Here is a 26,429-nt window from a genome sequence, read left to right as displayed (position 1 = left end):
ATCTTTGGGGGTGTTTTGGAACACCGCAACCATCCCAGACACCACATCCAAGAACTAGCTCATCTAGGAAGGACTGGACCGTAGGTACTTACAGGTTCTTCCAAGGCGAGTCATCCTGCAAGGCGCCCGCCTGACTCCTACAGAACCACACACAGAACACCCACTACCACACAGATGGTGAGAAAAGCATACGTACCTTGGGTGACAATGGTTGGCGGTTGCAAGACAATGTGCCTTTGGGCCACGCCAACAATGTACGGCAGTAATTGTTCCTGGACGTCCCCAAGGCTACGGAATTCCGGGACAGTAAACACCAGGTTGTCATTGGTAGCTATGTGCTGAAGCTCTGCCTTGGAGGCGGCCTGGGCTCCAAGGCCAAACGAGAAAACGCTAGCCTGCTTCAGTGCTACGACCCCGTCTCGGATCTCATCACTAGAAGGCCCAGCACTTATGAGGACCAGCACCTGGGGAACCCCTTCCTCTGCTCGGCTGCCTCCCGCCCGGGTGAAGTGATTCTCCACCACAAAATCCAGGGCAAGGCCAACATTGGCCAGCTCTCCACCAATGAACCCCAGGGCCTTCACTGCATCCAGAACCTGAGCCTTGGTGGAGTAGCTGTTCAAGGAGAACATGGTTTTGGGCTCATCGCTATACTGCACCACCCCCACTCGGATCTGCTGAGTTCCAATTGACAGTCTCTCAAGGAGATTTACAAGGAAGTCGAGAATGACTGCGAAATTGACACTTCCGGTGTTGTTTGATCCATCAATAAGGAAAATAATGTCAGCAGAGTCTTGTGCTTTAAAAGAGAGAAATGCAAAAAATGTGAAAGCATTAGAACAAGTGATCACATGCATCGTTCGGTGTTCTGACATGTTTCTTGAGAAACCAATAAGAAACACGAAATATGGACAAACAAAACACATGTTGATTAAGGAACGTGAAATTCTCTTTTAGTTCTGCATTCTGAATGGATAAGAGGCAACTTCTTAACAGAAACGATGGTGTTCAGTAGGGGCATTTATTTAATAGCAAAGTTTCCTCTGCACCATCTTTGTAGTTAAATTGCAAAAGATCATGTTTACTTTTCTGGGAGAAGTCTTGGGTATATTCTGAAATTTTCTACTGAATTTGGAGGGAACCATAGATACACAGAACTGTGTCTTACCTGACCTACAGGAGAAAATTAAAGACCACAATAACAAAGGTCTAAAGATGATTTTGAATTTCAGGACATTTCTGTTATAATCCTCAAGTGATCGCAAGAATTTTCTTAGTCCAGATCCACAGCAGAAAACGGAATCTCAGATTTAGGCTTTGGTGACTCATTGTCCCAGTATGTTAAATACGTGATTCCTCGAGCAACCATTGTTTATGCTTTGCTTTTCTTTAGAAACCAAAATGGCTATGAACCTTCCACTTGGGAAATATGAAAAGAAGAACTCAAACTACATCCTCAGTTTTTATCCAAAAATACTCGCTACATTTTGGGTTAATTTTCTTTTCTCAAATGTTGTTTTCATTGTGTAAAACTCAAATGCAGACCTGGGGTTGGGATGAATGTTTTCTTCATTTAATTTTACCTTTGCCTCTATATTCAATCACAAAATGCAGAACAATGTTAAGCAGAGTGATATGAAACCAGTCATGACATAATTATCCAACCTTATTTTTATGACATCCTAGACCAAGTGCCTGACAGGGTATCTAGGCGACCCAGAATCAGAATTAGTTCTGGGCTTGGACAAATGGACATAAAAAGGCTGACCAAGACCTCTTTTCTCCTCACAATGGCAAACATGAAACGTCCATTCTGTGACTGAGAATGGGGGTTTCACAGAAGCGCTGAGCAAGGAATTGGCAATCAATAAACTACCAACCTGGGTGGAATATTTCAAAGCCTCAGCTAGAACGTTTAAATCAGCCTGATTTAAACCATAGGAAAAGCAAAATTATTGTAGTAAGTGTTTTTTTTAATAACTTAAGTGTGTGTTAGGAATAGGCAGAGATTTTACGTAAGCATAGGCAGTATTTATAGTTTGGATTTTAGGAAGCTATATTTGGGGTATAATTGTATTATATGTAAACTCATTCATTCTGATATTTGTAATGACAGTGAACATTTTATATGTAAAATTAATTCTTCCTGGTACTAACAAAATTCCTTTTATTTCCAAATGGAAACAGAATACAAATCTTGTCGCGTGGGATGTTCTTCTCCAAGCTTTCTGCTTGGGTAAACTGAACCAGGAATGGCTGGAATTAGGATTACTGGAATCAGAACTGGTCTTTTTCTCTGCTTACAGGCAAGAAACCCCTAACAACAATTTTGCAGAGGAATTCCTTGCATAGGGAAAGATACTAGTGTGGAAATATCTTGTAAGATCATATAAGAGATTAACTTAGCCTTTGCTAAGAATTCCAGAGCATTTTACTCTTCGGTGGAACCACAAGGTTCCCGAGGGACCTTTGGGAGGATGTGGCTCCAGCAGTGTGAATTACACTGCAGGCTATAGCAATGGCTCACTTTCTCCCAGGAGTTCCAGGCTCCGCAAACCATACCACAAAATTCCTCAGCACTGCCCAGACCTAAGCCAATGACCCTGAGGGACAAAGGAAGATTTACCCCTTACTTACCAAACCAAGACCTTTTCAGGAAAGACTAACTCTGAGCCTAAGATCAGTAAAAGGAAAATGACCCCTAAATCGCAGGATGACTCATTCCTTATTAATTTGTTACTTCCTTTTTGATTGCAGTCCACAATAGAATAAATAAGATAAACAAACACTGAGGGAAAACCCTTGAGTGTTGTCTTCTAAAAAGCTGAACAGCAGCAGGTCATAGAAAAATGTTGGATAATTTGTCATCACTGAAAAAACAACATTGTTCTCTTATGCACATGATGGGACACACACAAGGGCATGCTGTTATCCAGGAGAGCTGAAGCCTCAAACAGACACGCATTCACGGGTTCTTGTGTACAGCAAGGCACACCAGGGACCAATATTAACTCTAAGAGGAATCAGATCTTTCTAACGTTTAACATATGAAACTGTCTGGTTTTCTACTTTTATGGCTCATGTATTAGTATCACACCCTCAGTGGTATTTTCTATGGAAAAGTTTTGAAATATCCATGGAAAAATTGAAGGGGCTTTCAACATTGTTGGAAACACTTTTCCTGAGCACACTGGTGTGAACACAGTGCCTTCTTTAGCTAGTGGGATGCTCCTTTTTTCAAGAAAAATATAAAAGATCATATTTGTATTTCTTATGCAAACACAAAATCGCAGATAGGTTTTGCTAGTTTTCTAAATCTTTGTTTTGTAAAGAAAAGAAAACTCGTCCTCACTGAATGTAGGCCACCTTTTTAGCTTTTGTTATAGTAAAGCTTTTGTATCTTATGTCCATTTATAAAAGGGATTTTCAAAAGCACAACTTTCAGGGATTGCTTGAGTAGAGTTCATTAAGAACAGTGATGATCATATGTACATTGGTGGGGGGAAGTTACCTAGTGGACAGATAATGGAAAGAAATGGCCCTAACTTATTAGCTATCTCCATAATGGCTTCCTGACTACCTTTTCCAAAAACTTTAAGAAAGGATTTTTTTTTTTTTCCTGCTGTGGAACACGCAGTGGAACATGATACAAGAGAAATTACAGAGTAAAGTTAATTAGAAAAGACAATATAAATGGATTAATATTCCACCCTGGTGCTGCTAGTGGCTTGGGCACTAGAAGACAGAGATGCTTTCTTGGCATAAAAACAAAGGTTTTGTCATCTGTGTGGAAAGAGACTATGTTGATAGGCTTATTTTGCATTAATGTGGTAATCTAATTGTTTATCCATTTATATAATGGTTAAACATAAAGGCAAACTCATCCACCCATTTTCTTGAATTGGCCAAAACATCAATAAAGAGAAGATGTTCCATTTCGCTCCTAATCCTCTTCATTGATTTTTGACATGGATGAGTTGTGTTCAGAAATGCAATGATTAGTGGACATTGTAGCGAACGCAGAAGGTCATTAGACTTGCCATCTTGTAATCTCCTTGTAACCTGCAGTGTTTGGTTTGGGGTGCTCTTGGAGTGCCACCTTCTTTCCCTATAATCTGGCAGAGTTGACACTAGTGTCACAAGGCAGAGGTGAGACACACCATTTGAAGCAGGGAATGACCTTCAGGTCTAACGCAAATCATCCAGACTGTCCCTCACTACTCTCTTAGAAGCAGACCCACTGGTAGCGCCATGAGTCCTTCCACCCCTATCAAAGCTGACATCACAGGTAACCACTGGGGAAACCATCTTATGCACAACTTCTGGAACAAAATTAGCTCAGCTTACTCTACACGCCCAAACACCACTGTGTCTCCTGCTTTGTCATCTCTTATTGAAATGACTGATGCCAGCTCTAGCTGAACTCTCCCAGCTTCTTCCCTTTCCACTTCAATATCTTAGCTACATGACCCCTTTCTTCTCCTTTTCCTTCTGATCTCGTTCTTCTCCTTTCCCTTCATCCTGGGGGATGCACATCTCTCCTTCTGGAACTGATCTCGGTAAGAGGCCCTTGGTTCCACCTTAACTTTCTGCCCATTCTAGAATTCCCTCCACCCTGCCTGTTGCTGATGAGGAAACCTAGTCCTGGGCATTGCTCAAAATCGCAGTGGTGCAACACATGTAAATTTACATGGAATTCCTTCCCTATGAGTCTCTTTGCACTGGCAAGAAAGCTAATGGGGGTGACTGGTTAAGTAACTTGCCAGACAATTAGTTCTCTGCATGTCACTGGACATGAACACACAAACATCAGGACACTGACGAGAACCACTGGAATCAGAAGCATCTCTGTGGGTACAATGATGGTGGCAGTGTGGAGGAGAAGAGAGAAAAACCCCATCCAGAGCCAACACATAAGTGACTTCAGCTCCTGGACTCAATTCCTACAAAATAGACTGGGACTGGATCATCTCTAAGGCTTCCAAGAGCCGACTCACCGGAAAAGACCCTGATGCTGGGAAAGACTGAGGGCAGGAGGCGAAGGGGACAAGAGAGGATGAGATGGTTGGATGGCATCACCGACTCAATGGACATGAGTTTGAGCAAACTCCAGGAGATGGACTTACGGAAGGACAGGAAAGCCTGGCATGCTGCAGTCCACGGGGTCGCAAAGAGTCGGACACAACTGAGCGACTGAACAACAAATCTCTAAGGCTTCTCACAGTTCTGAGTCTATCAAGTCTTTGAAATAAATTCCATAGCGTCAAAGAGAGGAGCTCTGTGTGTTGCTTCACTGGACCCAAAAGTGGATGCCCGCTTCCCCTCTCACTTGAGCTCTTTCAGACCCTGAGCTTTCTTTAAAGGAAATAGACTCTTTCCCAGGAACAAATGGAGGGACTTTTGTCAAAGTCCTGCCCAGCCACGCTGAGGCTTTTTGTCCAAGAAGCACTGCTTGTGGGGTCATAATATCAGCATGTGTGTTTTTTGGAGTTGGAATATTAATTGTTTTAAAGGCAGAACTCCTTTTGGAGGGAGTGAATGCTCTATTTTGGAAGGGGATGACAGAGAATATTCAAACCTTTGTTTTTAGGCCTGTGAACAGGCATCTCTTCCCTAATCCACCCCACCGCCTTTTAGCAAGAGGATTGCCTTAATGCCAGCGGTTGCCAAGCTTATCTCCAGAAGAAGAGCGAGGCAGGCAGCAGGTTGGTGACGTTGCCATTACCTGTGATGTCTTTAGGGGTCTCTGTGCCTCCAGCCCTTTCTGGAGTCATGGATGAATGCACACAGGCCACTAAGTTTCCTACTATGTCATGAAGTGAGGTAAAATTCTCTAGGTTGAAAACATGCATATTGAGCGGTTCACTTGCTATTTCTTTTAAGGCTCCTTCATCTGCATCCTCAACTCCAATTGCAAACACGTTAACATCAGCAGACTTAAGTTCCGCTGAGGGTAGAGCAAAGCCGTCCTCCGAGTGTCCATGGGTTAACACTACGATAACCTGAGGGACTCCGTCACTGGCCCGGCTTCCGGCAGCCTCAGTGAGGTGGTTCTGCATTACGTATGCTAATCCTTTTCCAGTCTGATTGCTGCCCCCAATATAAGACATGTTGGAAACATGGGAGAGGACTTCTTGTTTAGAACGATACGTATTGAACAGGAACTCGGTATGTGGGTTGCCGTTGAACTGGACCAGAGCAAAACGGAAATCATTGTCTCCCACTGCTAAAGATTCTATAACATCATATAGAAACTCTCGAACAAGTTGGAAATGTTCCTTGCCAATGCTCCAAGAGGAATCCACTAGAAATATTATATCGGCAGCGGCACCATTTTTGACATCTTTAAAAGAAGACATTGGTTTAGATGTTTCTCCTGTTCAACAAATGACCTCCCATCAGCTCACTCAGTTTCTACGTTGCTGTGACTGAATAATTTACGCATCACGTGTGAGGCAGGTGGGGACACTGACTTACCTGAGACACGGGGACCTGGACACGTGGACTCAGCAGCTGCTGGTGCCCAGTCACTGGCCCAAGTTCCATATACAATGACTGCCACACATGAACCAGTAGCAGGTTCCAGAATGGGGACAAACGTTCCCTGGGGTGCCCTTTACCTCTAGATGATTCCTTGTGGCAGTTTGAACCCCAAGACCCACCTGATCAGACAGGAAGGATATCCTACTCCAGATAACCAAACATCACCTTAGAAGCTCATTCTTCAGTCTGGGGCCTTGGCAAAATGGAATACTGAAACATACTACTGTTTTACCTGAACTAGTCTCCCATGCTTTGGGAAATTTGCAAGAAAAGTAAATGTCATGAATACATCTTAAGTGAAGAAGACTTGTATAACGGTAGCAAAGGGCAAAGGCTTGTTTTTTGTTTGTTTGTTTCTTTGCTGAGATTCCCTAGCAGGAAGAAAGGTACCTTAACTCAATACGACATTTCAGAGCCATCTAAGCCCTCTGAGACGTTGAACAGTATTCACCCCTTTCAAAGATGAATCCAGGTCTCTCAAAAAGTAGGAGCAGGAGGCTCCAGGTTCCAGGCTGTGAGTGGCTAGGGAATGCCCTCCTGTCCTGGGCCAGGCTGGCGGGGCACAGCAGACTCCTGGACTCTACTTACCTGGGGCTGACCTGATGCCCCAACCCATGTTCCCCTGGCATTGGGGTGGTCCTCACCTCCCTGCTAAGAACTACCAGATCTGGAGGAAGAACCCCATCAAGACAAGGAGAGGGACCCAAGTCAAACCTTCCGAGCTTGTAACGCATACACCATTTCTCATTTTTCCAGAACTCTGCAAGTTCTTAATAAGATTAGGTAGGATCTATTTTTACACAGTTTCAGGAAACTGACTTTTTTAAAGATTTGATGATTCTAAATAAAAAATGTCTTTCTGTGTCCAGAGTGAGAAAGACTGGTATTTTTGTTTTGTTTTGTTTTGTTTTTCAGAAAATACAATTTTTACTCTTAATCATTGTCTTCTCTGGGATTTATGTGCTGAGACACTAACCAGTGCCAGAAATGTGGAAAAGCTCTTCCAATGGCAAAATATTTTCGATACAAACTTTCTGCTCACACCCAATGTAAAAACAAACCACTTGCAACCCACCACCAAGACAGCAAACCCAAGTTTCCATTTAAAAAAAAGTCTCTCTCTCACACCTGGATAAAGAGGAGCTGAGAAAGTCTGTAAAATAAATGAACACCCTGAATCAATGGCTTGGCTCTCTCTTCAAAGCCTATCTAAGCTCTCTCTCCAGCTCATGATGTCTGAGATCTAAAACAGAATGCTGTCCCTCTTAATAAAATAAAGAGGTGATTCTGGATCTTACCTGGTTGTTGTTGACCATGAGTAAAGGAGAAGCCTGAGAAAAAGAGGCAAAGAATGGCCACTAAGGGCAAATGCCGATGTTTCCTCATTTTGATTTTGTCTAAGCACCACGTGAGAACCTACGAGAGAAAACAGGGGAGATGAGAGCCATCAGGTTTTGACTCTCCAGTTACTAACAAGTGAATCAAGGATTTATCCCTTGGATGAAAAACAGTTTAAGCTAAACAGAGACACGGAGTCTCTGAATCTAGTGTCCGTAGGACTTTGGCCATAGCTAAGAAACTGTGCAGTTCAACCTTTTTTTCTCTCAAGTTAAGGCAGGTAACAATAGCATATCATGAAGCATATGGCAAAATGACAAAGGGTGGGGAGGAAGGGCACCCAGAGGCACAAAGGGGAGGCTGCTGATGCCCGGCCTGTCAGGCACGTCTACAGGAATCCCACTGGGAAGCTCCACTTCTTGGAGAGATTGGGCTTTGTTTGCATCCCATTGTGCGCAAAAACACCACAGCAGCTGGGACCGTTTTGAATCTTGCCTTTATTCTCCGTTACTATTTACCACTTTTCCTCCAACAAAAACCTGCTGTGTGCCCAGTTCCAGTCGCAGAGTGGAGCATGTCCAGAGATACTGAATTAGCAAGACTGAAGCCAGTCCTGAGGGCTGACAGCCTTGTAGCGTGGTCTCCCTGCAAACTTGACATCCAGCCAGCCAGGGTCATGTCTGGATGGGCCCAGTAGTTGGTGGCACGCTCCCTTTTCCCTTCAAGCAAACACCACCTTCTTCCCACCCCGCACCTCACAGCATCCCCACCCACAACACACCTTCGTCACCCTCCAATCTCCAGTGAGCTCAGCTCGAGGGTCTTGGCTTTTCCTAATGACCCTCCAAAGAACAGGCCTAGGTCTTCTCCACTTAGGTCCCCTTGCAAGACATCACCTCTTTTCTCTTCCCGTTGATCCAAGGCTCGGTTTCCCCTGACTCTTTCTTAGGTTATGGATATCTGACCTGTGCAGTCTCACAGGACCCCATGCTTGGTATAATGGTTTGGTGTTGCTTAAAAGTCTTAATAACTTCAGGGCAAAGACCCTTCATGTTCACTTTGCACCAAGCGCACAGATTCTGGAGCTGGTCCTTGCTGCATCTGTGCATGTGAGTCAATGACTCTTCTTACCCCTACCCAGACTTGTCAGGGGTTCCCTGGTCAGAGGCTTGCACAGAAGCATTAGAGAGGAGGAGTGTGCCAATCAAAATTAGTAGTTATTTTTTTAATTCATTCAAGTAGATATATTCAAACTGCAAACAAAAAAAACAAACCAACAGCACCTATAAAAGAGTTTGGGATAGACAGGTATGCATGGCTACACTCAAAATGAACAACCAACCAATAAGGACCCGCTGCACAGCACAGGGAACCCTGCCCAATGCCATGCAGCAGCCTGGAGGGGAGGGAGCCTAGGATAGTCCCTTCAACAAATGATGCTGGGAAGCCTGCATGCCCACATGCAAAAAGAAAAAGGAACCTGGATCCTTACCTCACACCACTTATAAAGAACTAACACAAAGTGGATTAAAAATCTAAATGTAAGACCTAAGACTACTAAACATCTAGAAGAAAATATAGGAGAAAAGTCTTCATACCATTGGATTTGGTAATGATTTTTTCCATATGTTACCACAAGCACAGACAACCAGAGCAAGGACAGACAAATGGTACTGTATTATTGTCTAGTCACCAAATCATGTCTGGCTCTTTGCAGCCCCTGGACTGTAGCCCACCAGGCGCCTCTGTCCATGGGATTTCCCAGGCAAGACTACTGGAGTGGGTTGCCATTTCCTTCTCCAGGGGATCTTCGTGACCCAGGGATCAAACCCACATTTCCTACATTGCAGGTGATTCTTAACCACTGAGCCTCCAGGAAAGCCCAAATGAGAGAATGGTACTTTATCAAACTTTTCACAGCAAAGGAAACAGTCAACAGAAAGAATAGGCAACCTACAGAATGGGAGAAAATGTTTGCAAACCATATAACTGATAAGGGCTTCACATCAAGAATATATAAAGAGCACCCACAACTTTATAATGATAACAACAAACTCTGATTTAAAAATAAAGGACTTGAATAGACATTTCTCCAAAGAAGGCATACAAATGGCCAATAAGAATATGAACGAATACTCAGCATCAGAGAAATGAAAATCAAAACCACAGTGAGATATTATCTCACACCCACTGAGATGGCCACTATCAAAAAGATAGTAAACAAGTGTTGATGAGAGTGTGAAAATGCTGGAACTCTTAGGCACCATTAGTGTGAATGGAAAATGTTGCAGCCACTACAGAAAATTATATGGAGTTTCCTCAAAAAGTTAAAAGTGCAGTTACCATATAGCCCATCAGTCCTACTTCTGGGTATGTATCCAAAATAACTGAAAATAAGATTTTGAAGCGATATGTTCACACCCAAGTTTAACGCAGCGTTATTTACAATAGCCAGCAGATGGAAACAGCCACGCGTGCATACTCAGTCATATTTCACTCCTTGAGATCCCCTGGTCTGTAGCCCGCCAGGCTCCTTTGTCCATGGAATTTCCCAGGCAAGAATACTGGAAATGGTTGCCATTTCCTCCTCCAGGGGATCTTCCCAACCCAGGAATCAAACCCACACCTCTTGCATCTCCTGCACTGGCAGGTGGATTCTTTACCACTGTGCCACCTGGTCACAGGGTAGAAATAACATCAAATAAATGCCCATCAGTAGATGAATGGAGAAAATGTGGTGTGTATATATAAAGAAATATTATTCAGCCTTAAATAAAAGGAAGAAGTTTTGTCACAGGCTACAACATGAGTGAACTTTGAGGACATTATGCCGACTGAAACGAGTCAATCACCAAGAGATTCCACTGACGTGGGGTATCTGAAATAGTCAAGCTATGAGAAATAGAGAATGGAATGGTGGTTGCTAGAGGGTGGGAGAGGGGAATGGGGAATCATTGTCCAATGGGTAAAGAGTTTCAGTTTGGCAAGATGAAAAAGTTCTAGACATCAGTTGTAGACAAGGTACATATAGATAACATGAATATACTGTTCACTTAAAAAGAATTAAGATAGCAAAATTCACATCATGAATGTTTTACTACAATTCCTAAAAAAAAAAAAAAAACAGGAGAAGTTACCTGTGGTTTTTAAAAACTATGGGTAATTCTGTACACCTAACAGAGTTTTGCCAAGAGAACGCACTGGTCATAGCAAACACCCTCTTCCAACAACACAAGAGAAGACTCTACACATGGACATCACCAGATGGCCAATACTGAAATCAGGCTGATTATATTCTTTGCAGGAGAAGATGAAGAAGCTCTATACAGTCAGAAAAAAACAAGACTGGGAGCTGACTGTGGCTCAGATCATGAACGCCTTAATGCCAAATTCAGACTTAAATTGAAGAAAGTAGGGAAAACCTCTAGACTATTCAGGTATGACCTAAATCAAACCCCTTATGCTTATACAGTGGAAGTGACAAGCAGATTCAAGGGATTAGATTGATAGAAAGAGTGCCTGAAGAACTATGGATGAAAGTTCATGACATTGTACAGGAGGCGGTGATCAAGACCATTCCCAAGAAAAGAAATGCAAAAAGGCAAAATGGTTGATCGTCTGAGGAGGCCTTACAAATAGCTTGAGAAAAGAAGAGAAGCTAAAGGCAAAAGAGAAAAGGAAAGATATACCCCATTTGAATGCTGAGTTCCAAAGAATAGCAAGGAGAGATAAGAAAGCCTTCCTCAGTGATCAGTGCAAAGAAATACAGGAAAATAACAGAATGTAAAAGACTAAAGATCTCTTCAAGAAAATTAGAGATACCAAGGGAACACTTCATGCAAAGATGGGCACAATAAAGGGCAGAAATGGTATGGACCTAACAAAGGCAGAAGATATTAAGAAGAGGTGGCAAGAATACACGGAAGAACTATACAAAAAAGATCTCCATGACCCAGATAACCATGATGGTGTGATCAGTCACCTAGAGCCAAACATCCTGGAATGAGAAGTCAAGTGGACCTTAGGAAGCATCACTGTAAACAAAGTTAGTGGAGGTAATGGAATTCCAGGTGAACTATTTCAAATCCTAAAAGAGGATGCTGTGAAAAAGAGGATTGTGCTGCACTTAATATGCCAGCAAATTTGGAAAACTCAGCAGTGTCCATAGGACTGGAAAAGGTCAGTTTTCATTCCAATCCCAAAGAAAGGCAATGCCAAAGACTATTCAAACTGCCACACAATTGCACTTATCCCACATGCTAGCAAAGTAATGCTCAAAATTCTCCAAGACAGGCTTCAACAGTAAGTGAACCATGAACTTCCAGATGTTCAAGCTGGATTTAGAAAAGGCAGAGGAACCAGAGATCAAATTGCCAACATCTGTTAGATCGTCGAAAAAGCAAGAGAGTTCCAGAAAAACATCTGCTTTATCGACTATGCCAAAGCTTTTGTGTGGATTACAACAAACTTTGGAAAATTCTTAGAGATGGGAATACCAGACCAGCTTACCTGTATCCTGAGAAATCTGTATGCAGGTCAAGAAGCAACAGAACTGGACATGGAACAACAGACTCGTTCCAAATAGGGAAAGGAGTACGTCAAGGCTGTATATTGTCACCCTGCTTATTTAACTTCTATGCAGAGTACATCATGCGAAATGCTGGGCTGCAATAAACATATGCAGATGACATCACCCTTATGGCAGGAAGTGAAGAGGAACTAAAGAGCCTCTTGATGAAAGTGAAAGAGGACAGTGAAAAAGCTGGCTTAAAACTCAACATTCAGAAAACTAAGATCATGGTATCCGGTCCCATCATTTCATGGCAAATAGATGGGGAAATAATGGAAGCAGTGAGAGACTTTATTTGGGGGGACTCCAAAATCACTGCAGATGGTGACTTCAGCCATGAAATTTAAAGACACTTGCTCCTTGGAAGAAAAGCTACGACCAACTTAGACAACATATTAAAAAGCAAAGACATTACTTTGCCAACAAAGGTCTGTCTAGTCAAAGGTATGGTTTTTCCAGTAGTCATGTATGGATGTGAGAGTTGGACCATAAAGAAGGCTGAGTGCTGAAGAATTGATGCTTTTGAACTGTGGTGTTGGAGAAGACTCTTGAGAGTCCCCTGGACTTCAAGGAGATCCAACCAGTCAATCCTAAAGGAGATCAGTCCTGAATATTCATTGGAAGAACTGATGCTGAAACTGAGACTCCAATACCGTGGCCACCTGATGCAAAGAACCAATTCATTTGAAAAGACCCTGATGCTGGAAAAGATTGAAGATGGGAGGAGGAAGGGACGACAGAGGATGAGATGGTTGGATGGCATCACCGACTCGATGGACAGGAGTTTGAGTAAACTCTGGGAGTTGGCAATGGACAGGGAAGCCTGGCATGCTGCAGTCCATGAGGTCACAAAGAGTCGGACAGGACTGAGTGACTGAACAGAATTGTACACCTGTAATGTAGCCGGCAATTTAACAGGAATGGTAAAAATGTGGCATCTCCTTTTTGAGACGTGACGGTCTTTAAGATGGGCCTCCCTGGTGGTTCAGTGATAAAGAGTGCACCTGCCAATGCAGGAGGTGGGAGGGCAGTCCCTGGACTGGGAGGATCCCCTAGAGAAGGAAATGGCAGCCCACTCCAGGATTCTCACCTGGGAAATCCCACGGACAGAGGAATCTCGTGGGCTACAGTCCACGGGATCACAAGAGTCAGACACGACTTAGCAACCAAACCACCACCACCAATCTTTAAGACCTAAGTTTTCTCTAAAACAAGAACACAATACAACTACACATCTTTTTAAAGCATATGTATGTGCGCCTATAATTAAATAACGTAACATTTCCTTGGCACTAGAAAACAACCGGAAAGGAAGAAAAAACAGTGTTTGCCAGCAAAATGTTAAGGTTTGGGGAAGAGGACTTGAATCTCAGGAAAGTGAAAAAGAATCTGATACAAACACTGAGACCTGGAACAAAAGTTATTTCTGTCCCAACTGTTAATAGTGTCATCAGAGCTGTGAAATCCACTCCACCTAAGGCCTAGGCTTCTGCACCTGCTTGATCTTCCTACCTTGACTTTCCTCTTGCCATGGACATGCCATGGGCTGGGTGATTCCGTTCACGGTTGTCCACTGTATACATAATTCAGGAATCCCATTGTCCCTTACTGCTGATGAAGACATGTTAAGGATGGTCTCAGGTTCTCCTGTTTCATTCTAGAGCAGTGGAACTAATGACAGCAGAGGCAAGTCTGTCTGGTAGAGGCGTGGCCTTGGCAGGGCACTGGTGTCTAGATGGACCTCGTAGCAAGATAGCACAGAGGGCGAAGGAGAGCAAAGAGCCCCTTGCTGAGGCGGTCACCCAAGGTTGTGGATGAAGTGGGCTCAGCCTCGTGGTTTTTCCTGTCTGAGGTCAGGCCCAGAGGGAGGAGCTGGGGGCCAGCTGTGAGGAATAGCAAGAGCAGAGTGTGGGCCCCGGGCCAGTCCAGCCTGCCAAACTGGTGGAATGGAAAAAGACAAAACTGTAAACAAGAGCATGGATTCCAAGTCCTGCAGTTGCTTTGGATGTCCCGGGGAAGTTGACCAAAAGTATCACCTGTGATAAGACACATTTACCCTGTGATTCAAATTCCAGGAGCTTGAAGACACAACACCAGTGGCTAATACAAAACCTCCCGTCAATACAACTGTTTTTTTGGAAATGTATTAACAGTGAGAAGAAAAGGTTGTTCTGAAGATAATCAAAAGGCCAGTCATCAAGAGAACATATTTCTTTCCACAGTGAAGTGACAGCCGGTGGTAACATTCCAGCAACACAGCCCAGTCCTCTTGGCTTGAAATAGTTGACACGTGTTAGACAGGGATCTGTATAATATAGGAAGGGATTTCCCCAGCATCCAGAGCTTTTGTTCCACAGGGTCCCCAAACTGTAATCAAGTCCTACTCGGTGCTCAGGGCAGTCCCCACAGGCACATGTAGTAACCCACGCGTGGCTGGCTGCTCTGCTTTCTTCACTATGGATGACCCACCAAGCCACTGTCCCAGCACTGCCCCGGTGTTCTCTACCCTGGGAATCTTCCAGACCTTTCCATCCAGCCATACCTTTCTTTCTCAAATTCTGCTCGACCTATTCCTGAGTTTGTCTTTAGTGGGAAAAAAAAAAAAAAGCACATACAGTATTGTAGTCTTTGTAGATTTTCTCAGTTGAGGATACACACTTTAGAGCAGTGTAAAAGTACATCGTACATATGCTACTCCTGATTCCTTCCCTTAAAAGTGAACGGCAGGTTTCTTTATCAGCAATAATCATCCTACTAGAAAACTATTTTATGGGAAAATTGTCCACCTACATTATTTACATTTTACTGAATTCTTTCTAGAAATATAGCCTGTGCTTTTGAAGACAACTTGTAATATTCTAATAGGTCAAGAATCTTTTTTTTTTAATATGGATCCACAGATTTCAAAGGATTTGTCAACCTCCCACAAATGTATACAGCATACCTGTGTCTGTGGGGGTTTCTGGGGACAGGGTCCATGTTTACCTGTGATTCTGGCCTCATCTCTTCTAACTACCCCCTGAAGTTTAAGCACCACTGCTTCAAGAAAAAGATCTGATGCAACTCTTCTGGGAGGTCCAGTTCAAGATGCAGGATTTTAAGTAGTAGTTTTGTTTTGGAATGAGGGCATGAAAATAGTATAGGACCTCATTGCAAAGCACTGGACAATGTAATCCATGAAGGAAAAATAGGATATGAGACGAGACCTGTTCAGCCACTGGGTGTGGGATGGGGCCAGCTTCAGGCAACTCTGTAGACAGTCTTGACAGAGAGCATGGGTGAATTGGGCGTTGAGTGGTTTTTGCTGGTTTTGCTTGTTTTTAGCATCCCTACCTATATCTTGGGCTCCCCTTGTGGCTCAGCTGGTAAAGAATCCATCTGCAATACAGGAGACCTGGGTTTGATCCCTGGGTTGGGAAGGTCCCCTGGAGAAGGGAAAGGCTACCCACTCTGGTATTCTGGCCTGGAGAATTCCATGGACCTATGTCTTACAGCAGGATCAGATCCAACTTCATGGAACCCGTGTATTCTGCCATATCTTAAACACTGGGTGGAGTCTCTATTGACAAATTCTAAAATAATTGTCCAGTCTGATTTGTTGTTTAGTTGCTAAGTCATGTGCAACTCTCTGAGACCCCTTGGACTATATGTAGCCTGCAAGGCTCCTCTGCCCATGGGATTATCCCAGCAAGAATGCCAGAGTGGGTTGCCATTTTCTTCCCCAAGGAATCTTCCCAGGGATTGAACCCACGTCTCCTGCACTGGCAGGCAGATTATTACCACTGAGCCACCAGGGAATCTTCTGAGGCATTAATTACTACTATACTCTAGGGGAAATGCACTTTAAATTGATTGAAAAATATGTGTTAAGATTTTTATTTCAGAGATCTTAATCTCTAGTAGAGGAGACTTCTAAATGAAGTGCTTCTGATTGGGACACAAAGAAATGAAAAGTATATATGGTGTGGTGCGATTGCCTCCCCTAAAATCTACCCAGATGTTGAAGAAAGGGAAAGAGAGGTGAAGACAGGAGGAGGAGGCAAGGAGAGGGCAGGGGGGAGATGATCTCCCAGCTCTGGCAGCAAGACAGAAGACCTGAATGCCAGACGGTGAGGATTCCAGGCTCCACGGATGATTGATGAGCTCACATGTTGGGCTGAGCTGAATTCCCAGGTGGGAAGAATGCCTTCAGCTCCCCCACAGTCGTCCTGCTGCAGTGCTTGGGAGCCGGTCATGTGGCTCAAGCATGCCCAGCCCAGCTGCTGAAGATTTGCGCATGGTTTTGTTTGCAGCTAAATCTCTCCTATTGTTTATCATGTCTTGGCATCCCACTTTTTACAACTGAAGTTCTTGGCAACCAATCTTGGAGACTTTTTTCTCTCATTTAGATTATTAAAAGATGTCAAACATCATCTCCCCAAATGATCACCCAGCTTGTCCATTTTAATAAGGAGGAACAAGGCAGCCACTCCCTGCCCTTCATTGTCATCCTCTAACTCTCCCTTCCACGCCCAAGAAACAGAGACAAGAGGGCACAAGTCATATTTGCTAAGCCCCTGTCTCAGCGGTGGGATCCCATGCCCTCCTCCCACAGCCCCATGGCTGTGTTTTCCTTCATTTTATAGCTGGGAAACTGAACCCAGGTGAGACTAAGTGTTTTGTCCACTGCCACTTAAAAACAAGATTGAACCAGAATCCTAAGGAAAGTTTGCGTTTCCAAAGCCCAAAGGCAGGAAATGCTAAGAGGCTGTGCCAGACTTGGCCCCAGTCTCAAGGAAACTCCCCATGTCTTTTCTTTGGCGGGGGTGGGAACAGACCTAATTTCTTTGGTGGTGACAAACCACAGATTCTGTATCAACAGAATTCATTTGTCTGCTGCTGTCCTTTCAAATATGAAAAAAGTCAGAATTGGCTGCCTAAGACCCTTGGGTTGGATGGGGTGTTATGCAGCTTTGTGTCATAGATCCTATGATCCAGTCCTATGATCCAGTCCTAGGACTTCATTCAATTCTTATCTGTCTATTGAGCATTAGTAAGCCTTTTTTTTTTTTTAACTGGTCTCATTCTAAAAAGAATTTGAGATGCCTTTTTCCTTTTCATAGCTGTCCACTTGAAACTTAAAAAGACACCTCTCATTATGAAGATTACTCTCCATGGCCCTTCAACTCAAAATTGCATTCAGAGTCCAGTGACATTCCCAAGCTATTCTGCAATTTCATGAGATTAATTTTCATTAAGTCTACTCAAAAGCTTTTTCATTTTCCATGTCTGGAAATCTTTTTTAAGAAAGAGACACACATGCACACAAGGAAATCATTTTCCAACAAAGACTTAAATGTATCCAGAGCTCCCATTTTGAAGTCATTTATTTAGCCTTCTCCAAGCACTGCTTTTTAAAACCAGGCTGGTCCTCCTATCAAGTACTAGCACTCTGTTAACTCCTGACTGTCCTGTTTTATGTGGGAGCTGCGGAAATAGTGGAAGACCGCAGCCAGAGAGCCCTGCCACCTGCTGTGAGATGAAAAGTCACATTTCTCGCAACCCCGGAGGCCGCCAGCTTGCAGCACCCTATTCTCTCTCTCTTTCTCTTGTCCTTCTCCTCTTTCTTCTTCTCTTTATTTTCTGAATCTTGGGGAAAATTCTTGTCCCAGAGAGGAAGCTAAAAGAGGGTTTATTAGATCCTTCAGTTAGGGAGGGAGGACATGGGAATTTAACATATTACTGCTACTGAAAGAGCTTTGGGGGAAACTTCTAAAGCAAGCAATTTGGAACAACTGTAAGAAGACCCCCTCCAAAGAAATGCATCAGAAGCTTCTTTTGTACCATTTATTTTACAATTTGAATCTCACATTTCCATTCCATGAAATTGTGCTACAGAAGAAAATATTAGCCACACATTCACATCTGTAAGCAATCATCTCCCAGGCTCTGAAGGTGTGTCCTATGACAGCAAACCTTAATTCTTCTGATCCTAAGTGTCAGCCTGGGCTCACTGCCACTTACTGGTGTCCTTGTCAGACACTGAGTATCAGATTCAAGACATCTGGATCTTCCTGGTAATGTCATGTAAAACAATGTCTGTTCATGTCCTAGCCACCGTAAACAGTGCTGCTATGAACACTGGGGTACATGCATCTTTTCAATGTAGAGTTTTTGTCTTTTCCAGATATACACCAGGAATGGAATTGCTGGATCATACAGTCGACCTATTTTTAGTTTTTTAAGGAAATTCCATGCTGTTCTCCATAGTGGCTGCACCAATTTATATTCCCAACAGTGTAGGAGGCTTCCCCCTTTCTCCACACCCTCTCCAGCGTTTATTATCTGTAGACTTTTAGTGTCCATCGACAGACAAATGGATACAGATGTGGTATATATGCCCAGTGGAATATTCCTCGGTCATAAAAGAGAATGAAATCGTGTCATCTGCAGCAACATGAATAGACCTGCAGATTATCATATTAAGTGAAGTAAGTCAGGCAGAGAAAGAGGAATAACATGATATGTGGAATCATTATATGTGGAATCTTAAAAAATGAGACAAATGGACTTATTTACAAAACAGAAACAGGCTCACAGACATAGAAAACAAACATGGTTACCAAGGGAGAGAAGCGTAAATTAGGAGCTTTAAGATGAACAGATACACAGCACTGCATATAACACAGACACGCGGGAAGGACTCCCTGCATAGCCCGGGGAACTGTTTTAGTAGGAAATGGAAACCCACTCCAGTATTCCTGCCTGGAAAATCCCCTGGACAGGGGAGCCAGGTGGGCTACAGTCTACGGGGTTGCTCTAAGAGTCAGACAGGACTGTCTGAGCAGGCATGCACAGGGAACTCTACTCAATATTTTGTAGTAACATAATGGAAAAGAATCTGAAAAAGAACGTGTGTGTATAACTGAATCACTTTGCTGTACACCTGAAACACAACATGTAAATCAACAGTATACTTCAATTTTTAAGTGCCTGTTAGAAAAAAAGAAAAAAAAAAGTCTGTTCAGCAGCTCGTACCCTGGAATAGAGCGATCCAGAAAGGAAAGATGGGACTGTGCCCTCACAGGTAACCTCTTCCCAGAACGAGGGCCCATGAGGCTCTGCCAAGCACCATCTGGGTCCACCTTCCTTTTCCCCATAAAGGCACCTTGAAGAACCTCCAGATTAACCACCCAGATATTCGGAAATTTATTTAAAGACATACTGCTAGGGTCCAAGATAATAAACACAAAGCAGGAAGTTCCACGTTCGCTGTGGTTGGAAAAACTAGGTAGCACGATGCACACGTAAATAACTTTCTACCCTTTTAAATGTGAGGTTTTTCTTGCTAGTGACAAGCATTAGGCAGAGACTAGTTCAGATTTAATGTAAGGGAAGAGAATGCCTTAGAAGATGCTTCAAAAGGAATTGCAGGAACGTCCCGTTCCATCCCTGCCACGTGACACACGGTGCTGTCGGCTCCAGGGCAGATGCCGGTATGTCCTCCCTGCCTGCGCCAGCCAGGAACTAGGGGCCACTGGCCTCTCCAAACCATGGGGTTCTGTTGTAGGACTGTTCAAACAAAGCGGCTAAAATGTCCTCAGGTGGTAAGGGAATCTTAACCACTTTTGTTTGTTTTCTAATTTGATTCATGCTCAAGTCCAGATAATTATTTTAAATAGTTCATTTTAATTAAATTTAAGTAGCTGATAAAATATCACCGTGGATTTAGTATAATAGCTTGGAAAAAATCTACTGCATTCCCGTCTCAGTCAGTAAAGTTCAGTCCATCTCTCCCAGCCGCCCCAGCTTTACGTGTAGAATGAGGCTGACTCCCGATGCTCTAACCAGCAGTGGTCCTGCGGCTGCTTTTCCATCTGTTGCCCTAGGCTCTGACTGCTGGTGGGTTTCCTTCTGCCCCCATGAGAAACAGAGAGCCCACCAAGTGCTGGTTGGGGGGGTGTCTGTGGGCTTAGCTGAGCTGGCTCTGGGCTGCTGAATCAACTGATGAGGATTGCAGAAGAGAAAGCCCGTTTCCTGGAATGGCTTCTCTTGAGACCTGAGTCATCTCCAGCTGCTGTTCAGTTCTGCATTTGAAATTAAATCAGTTCACAAGCTCTCCCTTTCAGTGGCCAATGCTCGATGCCCGGGGTCCGTGAAAACCGAAGGTATGGGCTGAACCAGGGGGGCTGGACAGAAGCACTTCTTTCAGACCTTTCCCTAGCCACACCTACCTTGCAGATGTTTCTCTGTACTTCATGAAACATCTTAAAATTCAGGAGAACACCAGGATCACACTATGTGAAACGCAGCCAGGCCCCAACGAAAGACTAACAGCCTTCGGGAGAGGGCTTGGCAGAACTTTTCATACTTGTCCTATTTTTCTGCTTTTTTCTTTTCTTTCCAGTTTTTTTTTTTTTTTTGAAGCAACAATTACCTCTCTGCTAAATAAAATATGATACTCTATAAAAGATTGGTCGATGGCCAAAAAAAGCACCTTTCTTCTCGTGATACTCCAAAATGTACTCCTGAAGATGTGTTCTCGCGTTATGTTCCTGGTCCTCAACACCCACCTGTGAGGGCACACTGGCATGTCCAGGGAATGCTGATTCTGCTTTGGGACCCAGATCGGGAAGATGCTCTAGAGAAGTGAGTGGCAACCCACTTCAGTATTCTGGCCTGAAAATCCCACAGACAGAGGAGCCTGGCGGGCTGCAACGCATGGGGTCGCAAAGAGTCGAACACGGCTGAGCAACTAATACTCTGGGGACCTCAGACAAGCCGTTCATCCCTCTGGGTTCCATTTCTTCATCTGAGGTGTCAAGGGTGTGGGCAGAACATCCACCAAGGTAGTAATTTGGGGATATTTCAAGTAGCCAAACGGAAGGCAATAGCCTGCCAAAGTCAATAATGTGCCCTAAGGCGAGGGCAGGGCCGGAGTCTTAGACATTTTTGTCCCCTCCTCCCACCCCAGAGTTCCCCGCCCTGGAGCACAATGGGGTTTATTAAGCTTAAAGGAATATGAGACGCATGGGCCAAAGTTTGGGAGTTACTGGGTTAGTTCCGTCTTAACATCCCTTCTATTTCTAAAATTCAGAAACCCTACCCGGATACAGCAGACTGGGTTCTGGAAAAGCGTCGTGTTAGTGTAATCTCTTTCTCAGGAGATACCAGCAACATGCTTCCTCTAAAAGTTCTTACTTGGTTAACGCCCTTGCATGAGGGTACTTTTGGATACAGCCTGCTTCACCGCAAGCAGCCGTTCACCTCAAAAGAAAATAGTGAAATCCTAACGGCACATTTACTTCAGATATTAGTCACATTTTTTTTAAAAACTAGGTATTGAAACAGTCTCAACGAGCTCTGCTGAGACGTAACTCAACAGGTTGCCTGTGAGCCCCCAGACTCCCTGCACCGCGCAGGGCTCAGAGGGATGCGTCGCCCTCTAGAGGACAGAAAGCAGAATGCACGTTCAGGAAAAGCTTTCCCAGGAGGAAGACACTAATTCACCTTTTCCCGTCCTTCCCGAAACAGACCAATGAGACCAGAAGGTATTCAAATTACATTCTCAAAAATTAATGAATTCCCCAGAAGAACTCCTCTTTGCAAATCGGGGTGCGGCGGGTGCTACCTGAATTTCAGATGGTCATCACCCCTGGTTCAGAGGGGACAAACAGTGGTTTTTTTCTTAAAAGGGTAGGATCATCTCCCTGATGTTTGGAAAGAGAGAATCCGTATCTAGAAAAGTGGATGAAGACAGCCCAAGACTGTCTGAAGAAGCAGGAACTTTTTTAAGCTTCCCTGCTTGAAAACCTGCATCATTTTTGAGTGTTCCTTTCCTTAAGTGAGAGCTGCTAATGGGATTTTTTAAAATGCCAGCTCCTCGGGTCTTCAGCTATTTACATAGCAGTGGTGTGGGTGTTACAGCCTGCTGTCCACAGCAAAGACACCGTGAAAATTTCGCTCCTGTAGGTTTTGGTGGAAAGGCTGCTGGGACAGAAAGTCCCCTTCAGATGGGAACCCGCCCAAGATTCTTCCCCAAGAGATAACCGATCCCTGGGTTCTTCCAAAAAGGAAACTGACACTACTTTTCAAGTGAAACGTTTGCCTAAAGTGATTAGCATGTGGGCAAGACAGCCTCCTTCAAATTCAGGACCTCCCAGTGGATTTTAAATCCTAAATGTGGAATTTCACATAAAACTGGATAATGACAAAGATCACTTTAACCAGTTGAGCGAGGGCATGGATGAAGCCTCCCGGGCGAAACTCTGCTAACTTTCAAAAGGCAGGAGGTCTGATTTCAAGCTGGCTTTAAAATCAAAGTCAGATGGGGAGCCTCCTTGGAGCCACAAACCCACCATCAATTGTCCGTTAAATAGAGGAGTTTCTTTCTACTTTATCATCAGTGATGTATTAGGTTCTAAGGTACAAAATCACAGATGGCACTTATGATGAGCGAATGAGAAGCAGTGAATCCTCAACACTTTGAAAACGAAGGGAGGTGCAGAAATAAGAACAATTCCTATTCAGAAAGATGCTTATCTGGCATCAAAAGCATCCTTAAGACCCCCAGTTTGGATATTCACCATATATCTCACCCACTAAGGGCCACAAGCATGGTGGGGTGGGGCACACACCCTCCCAAGTGCTGGAAGAGCCGGGGGCCAAGGGCTAACATCCTAGAGGCTTCCCCGGCCACCTCCCAGGAAGGTGGGGGTGGCCACACCTTCCATTTCCCCCACTGGAAAAAGAAGAGCCACCCTCACCACCCTGTGATGAGACTCTTCCCCAAGCCTCCTCTCCACCCAGGATCTTCTCAATGATTTTCTCACTGCCATGAGTGGAGAGAGAAAATTAATAATAATAATACACCTTCTGGTAATGGAAAACCTTTGCCTCAACAAAGAAGAGCTCGAGACCATGTGATCATTCCTAGATCTTGAATTCCTACAAACACCCCTCACCTTCCCACCCCTCTGCCCTCACCCTCAGCAAAGTCCACGCAGGAATGGGGCAGCATGCAGGTCCCATCCCTCTGGGCCCCATCCCCAGAGGTGGCCTGAATGCGGGAAGCCAGCCCAGCTGCTCTGGTTGCAAACCCAGGTCTGTTCTGGGGACCAGCTCTCTCGCCTGGCACTCCTCTCCCTGTTAGCTGGGAGAACCCTGGGGAGCATACACCAGTTCCGCCATCACTTTTCATAGAATATGACAGGAGGGCATTCTCTCCTGGGAGAACAGAATCAAATGGCACATTTCAAATCGCGATGCAAGCTAGTAAGGGGGCCTCCACGGTTGGGCCGTCTGCCTCCCTGAAATGGTAAAGACTGGACTGCCTTCTGAGCCACCTACTGGTGCCACGGCCTCTGCAAGTAACTGAGTGTCTCAGAGCCCAGGAGCATCTTTAAAGCCAGGGAGCCGCACCTCAGCACTCCCACCAAGAGTCTCTTCCTTTCTCTTTAGCCCAGCCAAAGAGCTCAGGAGTTCCAATAGCACCCAACAACCAGCTGGTTTTCAATAACATTTTGCTTAGGAACCAAAAAAAAAAAAAAAAAAAACCCACACACACACAACCTGATTTTAAAGTCATTTCTGTTCAGTTTTTTAAAGTCACAGAGATGGGGGATCCCTGAGTGAGAACTGTCTCTCCCTTTGGGGTCCGAGCACCCTTGTAGCTATGGGACCCAGTGGTTCTCGTGCAGAGTTAACTGTTCAGCAAGAGAAGTGGCTGGCAAGGGCCAGCTCCGCCGAGTCCCCACTGGGTGGAAGACACTCCCCTGCGTCCAGTGCAGTTTGTTCTTGGGGTCCAGACCAGCCTCTCAACTCGCTCCTCGCTCCTCGCTCCTCGGGCTGGCTGTGAAATGCCAATCTCTGTTTACAGCCCCCAGGGCTCCGCTGGGCCCTCTCAGGGAGCCCACCGCACACAGTAGCCCCTGACACAGGTCCCCAGAGCAGACTCGTGACTATCAGGGAACACTTTCCATCCTGGGCGAGAGGACCGGGGCCCCACCCTCCCAGCCGGGGAACAAGCCCCAGGGCCTCCAGGCTTGGCACGCGCCACACATCTGGGCAATGCAGGCCGGCTCATGGCCCCAGGGGCCCTGCCTTATCCACCAGGCCTGCTGCCCAAACACCAAATTCCTTCTCCTCCTCTGACCCTGGCAGCTCCTTTAGGCAACCCCAGAGGGGACCAAGGCACCAGCAGTGACTTCAGATTCCTGAAAAGATGGAGCCCTGACGGTGAGAGCTGAGGAGCCTCCACCTGCCCCTTGCCCGGACAGCAAAGTCACCCCCGTCTCCCGGTGGGCAACAGAGGCGCTCAGCCAGCCCCCCCACACCGGCCACCTCGGAGAGAGTCTCTCCAAAGTGGCTCTGGGATCCCTGCACAGGCACTTCTGCAAACAAAGCCGATTCTCAGATTCCAGCTGAGCTTTCGAAGGAGGAGGCAACGTCAAATAAAATAAACCATGAGCCCAAAAAGCAGGGAAGGATGGACAGAATAGACCGCACTGCAGGACTCGGGAGCTCCAGCCCTCAGCCCCGCCAGGGGAGACCCAGGTGGCACACACGGGGAAAGAAAAAATCAGCTGGAGCTTCCAGAGACCACAGCTCCTACTGAAAAGGGACTCTCAGGGCAAAAACCTGAGAGCCATCGAGACGCGGTCAGCGGGGTTTGAAGCCCTTCCCTCTGGCCACAAACCCGAAACCAGGGGAACAGGGGCGAAGGGGCACTTACCCTGAGCAAACCTGGAGAAGCCTGCGTCCCTGGGCTTCGATATTCAATTATGTGCGATTCTGACGCATGGTTTTCCCCCACGGGCTGCGTCTCCTTTCCCTTCTGCAGGAGAGGGGGGACCCCGGGCGGGGAGAGGGGACCCTGGGCGGGCGGAAAGCTGCTCTCGTGGTCTTCGCAGGAGGCTGGCGCGCGGGAGAACTGAGCGGCCTTTGGTGGAGGACTGAGCTGCAAACTGGACGGGGTCCAGGGATACAGTCAAGGCTCCCTCCAGCTCCTCCTCCTCCCTCCTCCGCCCCCTCCTCTCCCCCTCCCCAGCGGGCCTGCCCCAACACTGTAAATGAAAACCAGACTCCTGCTCTGTCGCTTCTGGCCTGGACCACGAGCTGATGTCACCTCAGAAGGCTGTCTTCACCCCACCAGCCCAGAGCTGGACGCCTGCAAACCCCAACTCTTGAAAAAAAAAAACCCACCCCTTCTACTCATCACCTTTGGGGCTGGGCCCCCGGCGGCCACAAGAATGAATTCTGGAATTTTTTTCATGGGTCTCCATGGTTTTCCAGCAGTGTTTCCCAACACCATCTGAAAGGAAAACAGGAAATGCAGTCTCCCCCGTCCACCCTTACCACACCCTCCCACTTCTTGAAGTTTCTGAATTGAGACTTCTCCTAATAACCTCCCCTTTCAGATATTAAAAAACCAGCCATTAAAATCGCCTTGGCGTTCGGCTAACCAAAGCTCTGTTTGCCAGTGAAAAGGCAAGAAAAAAAGGCTACATCCTTTTTTTTTTCCTTTGGTCATTCTGTGTATAATGATTCCGATTGTGAAGCGAAAGGTCCCAACTCCAGGACACACACAAGGGGAACAAGAAGGGTTATCATGCTCAGATTTACAGGAAGACCCTTGAGAAAGAACTTGTGTTTCTGCAAAGCTGGTACAGTTCACAGTGCTTTGATATGTGTTATCTCTCTCCACCTTTGAAATAGATACAGGTCATGTTTTCTTAAGTGAGATTATGGTCCCATTTGACAGACGGGAAGAACCTGGCTTTGTAGCAGAGCTCAGATCAGAATTCTGGCTGTGGACGCCTTAAACTTCTCACTGCCCACCCATCACGTGACCCTGCTGAAAAGTCATGTGAAATATCAAGAGACATCTGCAGAAACAAATTTACTGTTACCAGGGAGTGGAGGTGGAGGCAATAAGTTGGGACTGTCATACACACGTGATTATATACAAAACAGAGAATAAGGACCTACTGCATAGCAG

The 26,429-nt window shown here is 45.2% G+C and overlaps 1 protein-coding gene across 1 annotated transcript in view; it reads right to left on the bottom strand.

The window, feature by feature from the left end:
• COL6A3 (collagen type VI alpha 3 chain) overlaps positions 1–25,755 on the bottom strand; it is a 93,838-nt gene extending 68,083 nt beyond the window's left edge. The window contains exons 1-5 of the mRNA XM_069544117.1: positions 25,650–25,755; positions 25,164–25,395; positions 7,842–7,959; positions 5,726–6,343; positions 197–799 (exon numbers count right to left, since the gene is read on the bottom strand). Of these exons, the coding sequence (XP_069400218.1) occupies positions 197–799; positions 5,726–6,343; positions 7,842–7,929 (1,309 nt within the window). The 5' untranslated portion in view covers positions 7,930–7,959; positions 25,164–25,395; positions 25,650–25,755. The remainder of the gene's footprint in view (positions 1–196; positions 800–5,725; positions 6,344–7,841; positions 7,960–25,163; positions 25,396–25,649) is intronic.
• Positions 25,756–26,429: the final 674 nt, after the last annotated feature.

The sequence above is a fragment of the Ovis canadensis genome, chromosome 1 (genome assembly GCF_042477335.2).
Source record: "Ovis canadensis isolate MfBH-ARS-UI-01 breed Bighorn chromosome 1, ARS-UI_OviCan_v2, whole genome shotgun sequence".
NCBI classification, from domain to species: domain Eukaryota; kingdom Metazoa; phylum Chordata; class Mammalia; order Artiodactyla; family Bovidae; genus Ovis; species Ovis canadensis.
Note: the sequence above shows the minus strand (reverse complement) of the source record. Positions and strands in the feature narration are given on the sequence as shown.